This window comes from Eumetopias jubatus, unplaced genomic scaffold (assembly GCF_037043125.1).
Source record: "Eumetopias jubatus isolate StellerSeaLion01/CBP00866 unplaced genomic scaffold, mEumJub1_p1.0 scaffold_10, whole genome shotgun sequence".
In the NCBI taxonomy this organism is placed as follows: domain Eukaryota; kingdom Metazoa; phylum Chordata; class Mammalia; order Carnivora; family Otariidae; genus Eumetopias; species Eumetopias jubatus.
This window is the reverse complement of record NW_028274816.1, coordinates 86,326,338-86,341,192: the sequence shown is the minus strand read 5'-3', so window position 1 is coordinate 86,341,192 and position 14,855 is coordinate 86,326,338. Positions and strand designations below refer to the sequence as shown.

The window sequence follows — 14,855 nt, the reverse complement described above, 5'->3', positions numbered from 1 at the left end:
CTCCTTGGATACCCAAGCACACACCCACCTCTAGAGGCAGGCAGGTGGGTCATCATGGTGGCAGGCACAAGTTTATTGAGCACCCAGATGCAGAGGGCAGGCGCCAGAGGCCTGGAGCTTCGTGACTTGCTGCCTGGCAGGCCCCATGCCCACCGGGTGCCATCCCCGGGGAGTGCCTCACCAGTGCAGCACCTTGGCGCCATCGGCCGCCTGAGAGAGGTAGAAGGTGGCGGTACCACTGTACTGCTCCTATGGGAGAGGCAGGTGGGGTCTAAGCACGGCAGGGCCTCGGGGACCCACTTCTCCATCCCTCCTACCCCCGGGGCGCTGGTGCCTACCCACCTGTATGTGCTGCATGGCTTGGGAGGTGGAGGAGGCCTCCAGCAGGGTCACAGTGCAGCCGCCAAAGCCACCCCCGGTCATGCGGCTGCCATAAACCCCAGGTGCAGACAGTGCAGCCTCCACGAGCTGGTCCAGCTCCGGACAGCTCACCTCGTAGTCATCCCTGCAGAGAGGACAGAGGAGAGGGTGGGCCTAGCACGGACCCCACCCTGCCCCCGGGCTCAGCCTCTGCCCGGGAGATACGGGCCCCAGCGGTCCTCACCTGAGCGAGTGGTGACTCTCTACCATGAGGCGGCCGAAGGCTCGGTAGTCTCCCCGGCTCAGGGCCGCTGCTGCCTGGGCCGTGCGCCGGATCTCACCCACCACATGCCGTGCGCGCCGGAAGCCCTCCTTGCTCACCAGGTCTCTGCCAGCTGGGGAGGGAAAGGGGTCAGCGGGCCCACCACTCACCACCTCTGGGCCCCTGCCGATGTGGGGATGGGGGCGCCAAGGCGGTGGCCTGGGGGTGGGAGGCTGGGGGACGGTTCTGACAAAGCTGTACGTAGAACCTTGTGTTGGTGACTAAGGTTCGGAGCCTCCGCCCCAACTATGAAATGGGATGCTTGTGTCACTCGGGGCGCAGTAAGCACTGAGAGAGAGAACGCATGGAGAGCTCCCATCCCAGCAGGGTGCCTGGCACACAGTGGGTGCTCACTTAACAGCAGGGTAAGCCCCAGACCCTTGTTGCTTCCAAGGTGAGGGGGAACACAGGGCTGCCTTCAAGAGCCCACAGTAGCACAAGAGGGAGAAATCCTCCTGCTGCTTTTTTTTTTTTTTAAGATTTTATTTATTTAATTGACACAGAGAGAGAGACAGCGAGAGAGGGAACACAAGCAGGGGGAAGGTCAGAAGGAGAAGCAGGCCTCCCGCGGAGCAGGGAGCCCGATGCGGGGCTCGATCCCAGGACCCTGAGATCATGACCTGAGCTGAAGGCAGTCGCTTAACCAACTGAGCCACCCAGGCGCCCCTCCTCCTGCTGCTGTTTATGCTGGAGCATCAACTGGGGAGGCTGGGGCTCCGGAGTTGGGGTACAGCCCAGGCAAAGATCAAGAAGCAGGGCACGCCACGATCCAGGCCGTCCCGCTGGCTAACACTGGGGTGGGGAGAGCAAGCTGAGTAGGTCATGGCCGCCCTGATTGCCAGGGGGTTTTGCTACTTAATTCTGGAGCCACAGAGGTTTGGGAGCAGGGAAGGGCTGACAAAAGCGACTGCCGTGGGCAGGGGGTCCGAGCTGGGAGAAGAAGGCACCAGGAGCCAGACAGCAGCTGCTAAACACTCAGAAAGCAACGAGGGGCCTGATGTGGGGGGAGGAAGGGGAGATGAGTGGGAGGGGGACAGTGGGGACACGGAGGTGACCGAGGTCTCACACAGGAGCGACAAGGGTAAGAAATAACAGGCAACGGGAAGTCAGCAGGGGAAGCCTACAAGGGAGGACGAGGAGTTCCGCTGGGAATCAGGTGGGGGCTCCGGGGCAGCAGGTGGAAATGTGGGGAGGCTCCAGCCAGGTGAGCAAGGGGCTGCAGGCTCCAATCCGAGTCCTAAGTGGAACAGTGGTGGCTGGTGCTGTGGCTTGAGGACAAAGCCTGGGGCGGGCACGTGCAGAGAAACAGAGCTGTGAGCAAGCAGGTCCAGCGCCTGCCGAGGGGGGGAGGGGGGGCGCCGGGGAGAGTTGGCTGCTTTGGGGGGGGTGACTGAGAGGATTGAGAAGTGAACATGGATGACAAAATGGGGGCCATAAGCATTAGGTCTTCCCCCCACACCGGCACAGGAAAGAGATTCAATTTCAGAAGGGAAGAGAACTGGCCAAGTTTCCAAGCAGAAGGGGAGGAGCCAGGCAGAGGACAGGAAGGAGGCAGAGTAGGGCCTCAGGCACAGGACTCTGAAGGCAGAGGGCAGCACTGGGGTCCCCAGGGAGGGGAGACCCCCGAGGAGTGGTGGGGAAGGGGTGCAGTGGAGAGGAGGGATGGCCAAAGTGTTCCAGTGTGAAAACCTCCGCCAAGGTCACCTGCACAGAGCAGGGGCAGGTCTGAACGGAATGGTCCACCAAGGAGAAGCACAAGGCGGTCCCCCAGGGCTGGCCATCGCCCCTGCACCGGGCACTAGCACACTGCCAGGGAGGGCCCAACTCCCAGGGCCGGCAGCCTGGCCGGGGACGGGCTAGGGGGCTAAGCTGCTTGGTCCGAGGCTCAGCACTGCCCCGGACTATGGGTCCCTCATCCAAAACACGGGGAGTAATAATGGTATCTGCTTCACAGGGTGTGGCAGAACCAGGGGATATTCATCTGACCTTCAAACTATCAAATATACTATCTTCCTGGCCACGTGTGTCAGGAACCTCTTAGATACATGCACTTTTGACTCTGCAATCCTACTGCTCAGAATGCAATCCTAAGAAAATAACAAGAGAATGCAGATAAACTCGGGTCTGAAAACAATCATCACAGTGTCACGTGTGATTATTGGTAAATAGTTAAGTTAGGTACACCTGCGTGCCAGAGTATTCCGTAGCTTTTACAGGCCCCGTTGATGACATGCTGGCACAGTAAAGGCTTCTCAGATAACGTTAAAAAAAGAGAAACAAGAGCGCCTGGGTGGCTCAGTCGGTTAAGCATCTGCCTTCGGCTCAGATCGTGATCCCAGAGTCCTGGGATCAAGCCCCACATCGGGCTCCCCGCTCGGCGGAGAGCTTGCTTCTCCCTCTTCTTCTGCACCTCCCCCTGCTCATGCTCTCTCTCTTTCTGTATCTCTCTCTCTCTGTATCTCTCTGTCTCAAATAAATTAAAAAAAAAAAATCTTTAAAGAAAAGAACAATATTAAGGGGCACCTGGGTGGCTCAGTTGGTTAAGCATCTGACTCTTGATCTCAGCTCAGGTCTTGATCTCAGAGTTATGAGTTCAAGCCCCACGCTTGAACTCAGGTCTTGATCTCAGAGTTATGAGTTCAAGCCTCCATCCACTAAGTGTGGAGCCTACTTTAAAAAAAAAAAAAAAGAAAGGAAAAGAAAAAAAGGAAAAACAATATAAGATCTCGAGTAGCCCTGCTGAGGTAGGAGCCCTAGGTGTGCAGTGTTAGGAGCAGTGGGCAGAGCACAGGCGAGGCCCCTGGGGATGAGGGGGTGTACGGCAGGGTCAAGACCACACGGAGGGCCCGGCAGCCCCGCAGGGTACCCAGCCAGCTCTCACCCTCCAACTCCTCCAGCTGCACTTCCCGAAGGCTCTCCTTGCCCAGCGCCCGGGCCACTGCCTCACATTCGCGCCGCCGCAGAGGGTACTCGCTGGAGCCCAGCGAGTGGCGGACATTGGAGTTGGTGATGAGCACGGCCAGCTTAGGTTCTGACAGCGGCACCAGGCTTGTCTCCAGGGACCTGGCATGGAGTTGGAGTGAGGAGATGACAAGCCCAACTGTCCGTGTGCCACAGCAGCCAGTGGGCATGCTCCACCCAGAAGCTCCTGATGATGAGGGGAGCCCCTGACCTGCAGTCAATGAGCAGCGCGTGGCCTTTCTGCCCCAGCAGTACGATGAGCTGGTCCATGATGCCACAGGGCACCCCTGCGAAGCTGTGCTCGGCCCGCTGACACACTTGAGCCCGGGCAGCTATGGACCCCGAGTCTGCGGCAGGGGAGACTCGGTGGGGGAGGTGGGGAGGCTGGGGCCCAGGAGGGGGGGTTCATGGGGTGGGGGCGGGTGGGAGCCGTGGTAGTTCCAGTGACACTCCAGGGAGATTCCCCACCCTCCTCCCAAAGCCACAATAGAGGAAGGAAAAAGCTCTGACAACAAGGACACCTCAGGGAAGGAGGGCTGGATCAGGGGCCGAGGCCTAAGAAGTACCTGGGCAGAGCTGCTGCAGGAAGGTGTACGTGGCCACTTCCAGGGACGCGGAGCTGGACAGCCCACCCCCCAGGGGCACTGAGCTGACCACCACTGCACTGAAGCCAGGGAGGGGTGCAGCTGGAAAGAATGGGTGGTGGTGAGATGGGCCGTATGGGAGGATGGGCCTGAGGAGGGCATGTATTTTGGTATGAAGGGAGGCAACTGCCTGATAGCTGCTTCCAGGGATGAGTCTCAACTGTCAGAGGCCACGTGGGCCCCAGCACCCTCCATCCTTCTACCCTGAGGTTCCTGGGACACAGTCTTCCTAGTTCTCCTGGTTTAGGGCTCTGGAGGCCAACGAAGGGGCTAGGGGCTTGAATCCTGGCTCCTCCCATCATATAATGGGCAGCTCAGGGAAAGTTCTGGAACCTCTGAGGGCCTCAGTCTCATCATCTGTACAATGGGGATACTCTCCCCCTGCAAGCTACCCCGTGGTGGATTATATGAGCTAATGAGCTTTGTAGCTGAGAGGTGGTGCTCCTAGCACTAGTGTCAACTTGACCCTGGCCTCGGTCCCATACCTGGGTAGTGCTGAATCACTCCCTTGACATAGTTGGCCCAGCGGGGGGTCCCGGGCTCCAGTGACCGCTGGGCTGTGGGCAGCGGAAACTGCAGCCGCCGGGGTTCATCAGCATCCTCAGAGGTGGTGAGGAGGGAGACAAGGCCATCTGCCCGGGGGCTGCCCACCAGCACGGTCACAAGCTCCAGCGCCTGGCAGGAGAGACAGGGAGTATGTACAGCTTCTGCCTGCTGACCAGTGGATGAGGCCCCTCCCATACTAAAGTTCTGAAGAATGAAAAGGTTTCAGATTCCCTTTGAGACTCAAAAAGAAAGGAATGGGGGATGTCTTGGGGTAGAATCTAAGTGCTGAGTTTGCCCTGGGGGCTTGGGTCCTGCCCCTGGGTTTTCAGGGGCACGGCCAGTGCGGCGGAAGTGTAGACCTGGACTCTGCCTGAACATGGGCTCCCAGGTGTGGGGCAAGGGGGAGCAGAGCTAGAAAGGAAAAGAGTCAGAGGAGTTCCAACTGATGCCATCCCATTCTGGAGCGGTCTCAGGTGTGCAGTACCCACTCACTTGCCAAGCTGCACCAGGTGGAAAGGGTCCCAGATCCAATCGCAGCCCCACCAAGAACCAGCTCTGTGACCTTGAGCAAGTCACTAGCCCTCGCTGGGCCTCAGTTTCCTCCTCTGTAAACTGAACCGGCTGGGCCGGGAGGTCTAGGGCTAGTTCCCCCAGGTCTGCGGGGTTGAGGCCCCTGGAAGACAGAGCCCGAAGCGCCCCCTTCCGCTTGCGGTTGGGGCCCCACAAGTTGAGACTCAGGTTGATGGCGAGGATCGGCAGCCTACAGAGGGCGGGCTCGAGCGAAGAGGCGTCGGCACACCCCCTCCTAGCCTACTTCCTCGCGGATCCCCCGCTTCCTCTCTTCCAACGTGGGAAATACCCCATCCCCAGGTCTCTCCCACGTGCTCGTCCCCCAGACTCGCGGAAGGATGGCTAAAGTTCGGTGCGGCCGCCCAACATCCATGCAGGGACTAGGCACCTCCCCGCGCGCCTCAGGCCTGCCCTGCCTCGGGGGAGGCTCGGGGCTCCCCTCCCGGCCCCTCACCATGGGCAGCACCAGGCCCTGGTTGTAGTCCGTGTGCTCCCCGATCAGGTTGACCCGGCCCGGCGCCGACACAGCCAGCTCGGGCTCGGCCCCGAACTCCTCCCGGAAAGCTCTGCGGGCCTCGGCCAGCAGCTCCGCAGCCTGGGGCTGTCTCGAAGCGGCCATGACGCTTGCCCTGCAGCGCGGCCCGGTCGGCGCGGGATGCTCGGGGCGGGGCCGCGCGGGGGCGGTGCACATTCCTGTACGGCCCCCCGCCCCCACCCCGGGCCTCCTCCCGCCCCCGCCGAGCCAGGCCCGCCCCGCCCCGCCTCCCGGCCCCCGCCACCTGCTGAGCACGTTCCGCCACGTCCCCCCACCCCCGACGCCCCCACAGCGGGCAGGCGGCGGACTTTGGGAAAGACCGGCGGGTTCCCCCTCGAGGGGTACTGGCTGGACTGGAAGCTCTGGGTTGCCCTTCCCTGACCCCGGCGCCTCTTTCTGTGCTACTCACACCGGCCCGGCCATCCGCCCACAGCCTGAGCAGCGGAGCCCGCATCCAGCGGACCTGGATTTCCCAAAGGGCTCTCCTAGGTCCTAGAGTCCTGCCACTGTGAGGTCACCAGACCCCGATCATGAGTCTCTGAGAGGGGCCTAGCACGCAGTGTAAATTGAGATAAGGAAAGCCAATTTGGTGGTGACCAGGGAGTCGCTTTCTTACAGGCCGCTTTTCTAGACTGGTTCCGCCAGCACAGCTGTTAGCAATGGAAGACTTAAGGAGAGTGGTAGTAGATGGCCTCTCCTGGAAGGACCAGTGGCAGCACCCCCCCTTGGGTGGGACTGTTGGCCTCAGCAGGTGCTTCCTCAGCCTTGAGCCTTGGATGCAGAGTCTGACACTCACCACCTCCTCTTTCACCAGCCTGCATCCTGAACCTTTAAGCTGGCCCCAACCCCTGCCTGGACACCTGTCCACGGTTGCATCTATATGAAACTGTGGAGCAGAAATGCTGAAATGTAAGCAGCCTGTTTGGGACTAGGGTGGGGGCTTTGGGGAGTATTGTGGCCAGGGATAGAGCTTGGGGGTCTGTCGGGGGGTTGCCCAAAATGCAGCTCTGATACTCTTATGTGGTGATGAGCAGCGAGTAATGTATAGAATTGTTGAATCGTTATATGGTATGCCTGAAACTCACATAACACTATGTTATTTACACTTCAGTTTAAAAAAATGCAGCTCTGAAAACTTCTAGAAATTAACATGGGGGTAAATTTTTGTGACCTTGGCTTAGACAGTGGCTTTTTAGATATGACACCAAAAGCACAAGAGACAAAAGGAATATGGATAAGTTGTACTTCATCAAAATTAAATACTTTTGTGCCTCAGAGGACACCATCAAGAAAGTGAAAAGACAATCCACAGAATGGGAGTAAATATTTGCAAACCATATATTTAAGGGCCTTGTATCAAGAATACATAAAGAACTCTTACAACTCAAAAAAAGACAGATAATTTAAAATGGGCAAAAGACTTGAACAGACATTTTTCCCAAGAAAATATACAAATGGCCAATAAGCACGTGAGAAGGTGCTCAACATTGCTGGTCATTAGGGAAATGCAAAGCAAATGCACAATGAGAGATACCACTTCATACCCAGTAGGATGGCTAAAATAAAAACACGGTAACAAGTGTTGGTGAGGATGTGGAGAAATCAGAACCCTCATACACTGTGGTGGGAATGTAAAACAGTTAAGTGTCTCCACCAAATACTAACCATAGAGTTTCCATATAACCCAGCAATTTCCCTCCTAAGTATATACACAAGAGAATTGAAAACATATGTCCACACAAAACTTGTACATTAATATTCATGGCAGCACTATCTGCCATTAATCAAAAGGTAGCAATAACCTGGGGCACCTGGCTGGTTCAGCCAGTGGAGCATGGGACTCTTTGATCTCAGGGTCGTGAGTTTAGGCCTCACGTTGGGTGTAGAGATTACTAAAAACAATAAAGAAACTTAGAAAAAAAGTATTGGATAATCAAATGGATCAATCAAGAGAATGTGGCATGTCCATACAATGATTTTTACTCAGGCATAAAAAGAGTGAAGGCCGATCCATGGTACAACATTGTTGAGCCTTGAAAACATGGTAAACAAAGGAAGCTGTCACAAAAGACCTCAAATTGTACAATTCTATCTATATGAAATGTTCAGAGTAGGCGAGTATCTTCAGAGACTGAAAGGAGATAAGTGGTTGCTTAGGGCTGAGGGAAATGGAGGGGATAAAGGGTGATAGCTGAGGGTACTGAGTTCTCTTTGTGACGAGGAAAATGCTGTAAAATTGCCTGTGGTGATGGTTGTACATATCTGTGAATATACCAAAACCACTGAATTTTATAGTTTGAATGGGTGAATTGTATGGTATGTGTGGTATATCTCAAAACTATTTTCTTAAAACTTTGGGAGGGGCACCTGGGTGGCTCAATGAGTTAAGTGCCTGACTCTTGATTTTGGCCCAGGTCATGATCTCAGGGTTGTGGGATGGAGCCCTGAGTCAGGCTCCACACTCCACAGGGAGTCTGCTTGAAATTCTCTCTCTCTCCCTCTGCCCCTCTCCTGCTCCCACATGTGCTCTCTCGCTCTCTCTCTCTCTCTCTAAAATAAACAAATCTTGGGGCGCCTGGGTGGCTCAGTCGTTAAGTGTCTGCCTTCTGCTCAGGTCATGATCCCAGGGTCCTGGGATCGAGCCCCACATCGGGCTCCCTGCTCGGCGGGAAGCCTGCTTCTCCCTCTCCAACTCCCCCTGCTTCTGTTCCCTTTCTCGCTGTGTCTCTCTCTGTCAAATAAATAAAATCTTTAAAAAATAAAGTAAAATAAACAAATCTTAAAAAAAAAACTGAGAAAATGATTCCAAATTTCATCTGATGGCCTGCCTGCTCCTTTTGAGCACTCCTCAGTAAAGCGTTTTTTTTGTTGTTGTTGTTGTTTTAAAGATTTTGTTTATTTGACAGAGAGAGACACAGCGAGAGAGGGAACACAAGCAGGGGGAGTGGGAGAGGGAGAAGCAGGCTTCCTGCAGAGCAGGGAGCCCGATGCGGGACTCTATCCCAGGACCCTGGGACCGTGACCCGAGCCGAAGGCAGACGCTTGACGACTGAGCCACCCAGGCGCCACCAGTAAAGCGTTTTTTGGCATAGGCAAAACAAAACAAGACAATGAGTGGCCCTTGGGGCTGGTTAAAATGGGATTAAACTCACAAACCATGCCTTCCAATGGGCATCACTCTTGGAGAAGTGTGGCATGAAGCAGCCCCTTCTCTGTGAATCCTTTACCTACCTGAGCTTTGACGTCTAACAGTCCTGAGCCCATATCTCTGCCAAAATCTCGATCTGTGTGATCTGAGATCTGTGTGATTTCAGGAAGATGACAGGACCTCTTGGAGCCTCAGTCTCTCATCTGTAAAATGGGGCAAGTGATTCCTGTTATAAAAGAACTGAACGAGCTAATCTTCACATAGGGCTCAGCCCAGCACCTGGCACTTAGTAAGCACAGAATAAATGTTTGCTATTATTATCGGTCATCCATTAATTGAACAGATAACATTGGACTCTCCTGTGCAATTGGCCAGATAAAAGATAAAAGGCTCTCATGGCTCTAGCTAAGAGGAAGACACAATCTGGCCCCCTCTGGCTAAGTGCTCTGCTGGAGGAGGAAAGAGCTATCTGAGTAAGAAGAGCGAGGAGGAATCCGAATCCCTGCGAGGCCTCTATCCTTTTTATTTCCATTGTTTCAGTTTGACGGAAAACACATCCATTTGCCCATGTTCATCCTTTGTATTGTTTTGGTTGTTCTTGGAGAACCTGGCTTTGACCGAGGGGCAGTGCTCCTGTTTGCTCACCGATGAACTCTGAAACATTGATTTTATTTGGAAGATGTGTTTACTCTCATTTTTTTTTAAGTTGATAACATCTTTATTTTTTTATTTTTTTAAAGATTTTATTTATTTATTTGAGAGAGAGAGAGAATGAGAGATAGAGAGCACGAGAGGGAAGAGGGTCAGGGGGAGAAGCAGACTCCCCGCTGAGCAGGGAGCCCGATGCGGGACTCGATCCCGGGACTCCAGGATCATGGCCTGAGCCGAAGGCAGTCGCTTAACCAACTGAGCCACCCAGGCGCCCTACTCAGTTTTTTAATCCCATCTAGCATGTTACATGAAATCTGTTCAGAAGGAAGTCTACCTCTGACTTTTGGCCCTCCCTCCCATTTTCCTGGCCAGATGTGACAGAACTGGGGTGCGGGGGAGGTGGCACCTTATGGGGACACCCATTAAGGGCTGGGAACCCTGCCACACTCTGGCTCCTCTGTTGCAATCACAGCCTGGTTCCCTGAGGGGACTTGGGTCCACGTCTCCCACACTAATATCTATAGATATTCTCTGAACATGTTTGCTCTCCGCAGATGGCCCACCCTCTCCCTCATTCTGGGAGCTTCTTTGTGGTTGTTCCCCGATAGGGGAGGGTTGACCTATCTCCTGATTTGGACCCCTTTTGCCCTTCTGTAATATTGATAATACAAATAGCGAGCTTATAGTCAGCCCTGGTGTCAGGGCCGATACTCAGCCCATACTGGGGTACTGGTTGTTTACTACCAGGATGTGCTCTGATTGGTCAGTGCCCTTGACTTCTGTTGTTAAATATTTTTAGTCATCATGCTGTGCACAGATTATTTCATTAAATCCTTGCAAGCCTATTAGGTAATAACTTTTTATTCCCATCTTACAGATAGGGAAGCACAGATGGGTAAAGGAACTCATCCAAATGGGAGAGCTGGGCCTTGAACCTGAGCCTAGCTGCCCCTGAGCCTGTCCTCTCAGCCACCACCCTGTCCCCCGGAGCATCCTGACCAGCTGCAGCTTCTGCATACTAAGGTGTGAAGACATACAGTTCAGACTGAAATAAGGGATTGAGGAGGGGGGCACGGGCAGCTGCTCTCTCAGGCCACGGCAGCCCCGGTTTCTACAGGGAACACTCCCGACTTGGAAGCCAGGCCAGGAACCAAAGCTCTTGGGAATTGGGCTGATTCTTTGCCACCCATGCAGGAGCAGATCCAGCCAGCTGTGCTGTATGGCTGCCAGGGCCATCCGGGTCGGTCAGCAAACATGTCTGGAGCTTCTGCTGTGTGCCAGGCATGACTCCAAAAGCAGGCAAGACTCAGGCCTTGCCTTCGGAACATCAGGAACTTCTTGCCCTCCTGCTAAGAGGGGCCAGCTTCAGGCCTTGTCTTTTTTTTTTTTTGACAGAGAGAGCAGAAACTGGGGGAGCGGCAGGCAGAGGGAGAAGCAGACTCCCCGCTGAGCAAGGAGCCTGATGTGGAACTCGATCTCACAACCCTGAGGTCACAACCTGAGCTGAAGGCAGACACTTAACCGATTGACCACCCAGGAGTCCCCGGGCTTTGTCTTTATTTATTTTTTTTTTTAAAGATTTTATTTATTTATTTGAGAGAGAGAGAGAGCACATGAGAGGGGAGAGGGTCAGAGGGAGAAGCAGACTCCCCGCTGAGCAGGGAGCCCGGTGCGGGACTCGATCCCGGGACTCCAGGATCATGACCTGAGCCGAAGGCAGTCGCTTAACCAACTGAGCCACCCAGGCGCCCTGGTAATCAGATTTTATTTATTTATTTTTTTAAAAGATGTATTTATTTGAGAGAGCGAGAATGAGAGAGAGAGAGTACATGAGAGGGGAGAGGGTCAGAGGGAGAAGCAGACTCCCCACTGAGCAGGGAGCCCGATGCGGGACTCGATCCTGGGACCCCAGGATCATGACCTGAGCCGAAGGCAGTCGCTTAACCAACTGAGCCACCCAGGCGCCCCAGGCTTTGTCTTTATTTGGTGCCCCCACCATGTCCTTGAAGTTCCCGCCCTCTAGGCTGATGACCACCGTGCTGATGGTCGGGGAGAAATCCAGACTCACAAGATGCTGGGGACAGCTTAGGGCCACAACCATCTCTTCCTGCACCTTGCACTGGGCACTGCAGCTGGTCCAGGCCTCCAGGCCATAGGGTGTGGGCATGAGGACTGAGACTGACCAAAGGCACGGTGCCAGGGAGGGAGAGGGCTGCAGGCTGTAGCAAGACCCTCAGGCCCACGATGCCTGGGCCTTGGACCCAAATCCAACCTGTCCCCTCTGCTGATGCTCTTGGCTCAGTACCAGGCAGTGAGAAGCTTATGGGGAAAGGTCCTGAGGCCCAGCATGTCCAACAGAGAGGGTAGGAGGGGGAGTGGGGGCTAATGGAGCCCGGGTATCACCTCCATGGGGACGTGCACGGTCCCTCACAGATCCCTCAGCAAAAGGCCACCTAAAGCCCCCTAAGCTTGCAGCCCACCAGCCTCCCTTCCCAGAGCCCTTCTTGTCAGTAGTATTGCTGGTGTCGAGACGGACTTCTCCTTTTTTGCCTGTGTGCATTCCAGAACTGCAGCTTTCTGAAAGAGAGCTGGCAGCTGCTGGAGCTAAGACCCCAGAACCTAGCACCCTTTCCAAGTCATGTGTGACCTTATAGCCCCCTTCAGGGACCATAGCCTCACCAAGTCCCCCTCCCCTTGTTTCCCTGGTAGAGGGGGTGACTGCAGAACACTTAGCTTCCTCCATGGGGAAGGGCGATGGTGAGGGAGGGTGTAGAGGAGGAAGGTCCTCTGCTCAGGGCAGAAGGCTAAGAAATGCTGCTCCTGGGTTTGCCTGGCCAACAGTCCCGGCCCCTGGCAGACACTGGGCATGATGCTCAGGCAAGGACACCAGAACGGGCACACCACATCACAGAAAAGTCCCATGATGCTGCTTGGAACAATGGTGGCTTCTGGGCGGAATCCCTCACTGTCAGGGGCTGCTGGGCAGTTAGCAGAGCCACGGAGAACAGGCACCCCCAGGAGGGAGGGAGGACATCAGGCTCTGGCCCCACCTCACAGCACAGCCCTCTATGTATAAACTCAAAAGCTGTCCCAGCTGCCTTGCTCATTCCCCACACATGCTGACAAAGGGGTCAGGGAGCCAAAAGGCCAGCCATCTGGCCCAAGAAGGCACTTTCAACCTTCTCCCTGGGGGTGGTGTAGGATTTGGGTTAGCAACCTGGGCAGGGGCTTGGCTCTTCCTTCCTTCCCCTAGCCTTGCCCTCAGGAAGGCAGCTGGAAGGTCAGCTGTTTGTGCTGAAATTCCTGGCCAAAAGCCAGGCCCAGCTGGATGGACACCCCTGAGGAATGTCCACAGGGGCAGGTGGGACCACCATTGGGGTGAGGGAAGGAAGGGACTGTGGGGCCCAGACAAGGCACAGCCAGCTCAGCTGTGTTCTTCTAGCAGTGCCTGAGTCAGGACTGAGGGACATGGGCTGTGATCGCCTCAGTGAGAGGACTCTGAAGTGCTCCCAACACAAGGGATGAGGAGGTAGGGGTGGGGACCGGATATGCAGGGTGGGAACTCAAAGCTCTTATGCCCAGTGGACCACAGCCCCACCAGGGAGAGAACAGCTGCAGATGGGTGTGGTGCACACTGTGCACCTCGCCCTTCCCCGTGGCAGGCTAGGTTGGCCGTAGGCCTGAGGCTCTGATGTCTGGCCCTCAGCTGTGGCTCCCAAACACAGGCCGGCCCCATCCTGCAGTCTCTGAAGGGCAAGCCTGAGTTTCCTGCCCACCCCCATGGCAGACGGCTAGCTGGACTGTGTCTACCCTCTACTACCCTACCTGAAAGTGATCCAGTGGGGCCTGCTTTCTGACTGTTGCACAGATCCCAGCCCCAATGCCCACCAGGCCACAGGCAGTGCTTGCAAGGACCCAGGTAGGGGGAGCCCCAGGGAAGACCGCTGTTGGGAGACAGTTGAGGAATGACTGAGGAAATGAGTGGGAAAGACTAAACTTCCAGTCCAGCCAGTAGGCTCAGAACTTGCTTCCCTACACTCGGAGACATCGCTCTGGCTGGCAGCAGAGGCCCCTAGGGGGCTGGGAGGCCTGGTAAGGGGCATGGGGTGGCCCTTGCTGGCCTCTCCCAGAACTGCTCTCCTTCCTTCAGGGGGTGTGATGGAGATTAACTTTTTGTGCATGCGCAGATCTCTGGAAGTAAGCCGGGTTTGAAGTGCTTGGCTCTCTAGTTTTACCACCTTAACTTTTGTAAATAGGTTGTAACTTGTGTTGTCTAAATCATCTAGTCTACATACTGACCAGCTTAGGGGTGAAGCAGGGCTATTTTACGGACCCAGCAGCATGGGCCCACAGGTCCACAATTACAAAGTGTTAACTGCCTAGCAGGGGAGAGGGGGTGAAAGGGGAAACAGGACAAACAAGTGTGGAGGGAGAGCAATGGGGGTCACCCTCATGAAGATGGACCTAGCTTGTGACCAGCAATTTCACCAACAACTTGGCCCTTCAGCTACCTTAAGGGCACAGGCTAAGGGCAACCAATGGCTTGGTTCAGATCTCCTGGTAGCCGGGACAGTCAGGATGCTGGCACTTCCAGCCCTCAACAAAACTGGTCTGGCCGAAACCAAGTCTGCTGACAGTCAAGAAATGCACTATTAATACACGGGTTCAACAGGCATCACCTGGCACTGTCCTAAGCAAATTGTGACACGTATCACCTTCCAGAATAGGGGGTCTGCCTGTCATTATTGAATGCACTCCCCCCACCCCCAGCAGGAGTCAGAAGGCAACTTTCCAGGCATTTCCCCAGAGGAAATTTTATTTGTGAAATAGATGTTATCAATTCAAATGAAGACCATTAACAAGATGGAATAGTCTCAACTTCAAAAACTTTATTTTTGTCTCAACCATTAAGGGCACAGGATACCTTCATCAGCTCCAGCTTTTTTCTCCTTACAGAGTTCTGTCCCATCATCTAAACCCAGGGTTATCCTGTGTGGGCAGCTTCCTAGAACCAAAAGATATTTTTGCCTTCTGGGTTAAGTATGCTCATGTCTGGAAGCACAAGCTGCACTATTTAAAGCAGCAGATTCCCAGCTGCCCAGTAAAACCCATAAACCT

At 54.9% G+C, this 14,855-nt stretch overlaps 1 protein-coding gene across 1 annotated transcript; it reads right to left on the bottom strand.

The window, feature by feature from the left end:
- Positions 1-55: 55 nt before the first annotated feature.
- On the bottom strand, positions 56-6,056 carry GALK1 (galactokinase 1). The gene is made up of 8 exons (XM_028112509.2): positions 5,858-6,056; positions 4,773-4,962; positions 4,210-4,329; positions 3,855-3,990; positions 3,564-3,745; positions 605-755; positions 343-505; positions 56-249 (listed from the first exon to the last, which is right to left on the bottom strand). Exons 1-8 carry the CDS (start codon positions 6,020-6,022, stop codon positions 178-180), a joined length of 1,179 nt encoding a protein of 392 aa, XP_027968310.1. The 5' UTR covers positions 6,023-6,056; the 3' UTR covers positions 56-177.
- Positions 6,057-14,855: the final 8,799 nt, after the last annotated feature.

What these genes read in the sequence shown, in the direction of transcription:
- GALK1 (XM_028112509.2), bottom strand. Translation starts at nt 6,022, where the DNA reads ATGGCCGCTTCGAGACAGCCCCAGGCTGCGGAGCTGCTGGCCGAGGCC. An exon ending in AGTGATTCAGCACTACCCAG is followed by an intron (nt 4,330 to 4,772) that starts GTATGGGACCGA and finishes CATTCTTTCCAG; the next exon opens with CTGCACCCCTCCCTGGCTTC. An exon ending in GAGAGTCACCACTCGCTCAG is followed by an intron (nt 506 to 604) that starts GTGAGGACCGCT and finishes TCCTCTCTGCAG; the next exon opens with GGATGACTACGAGGTGAGCT.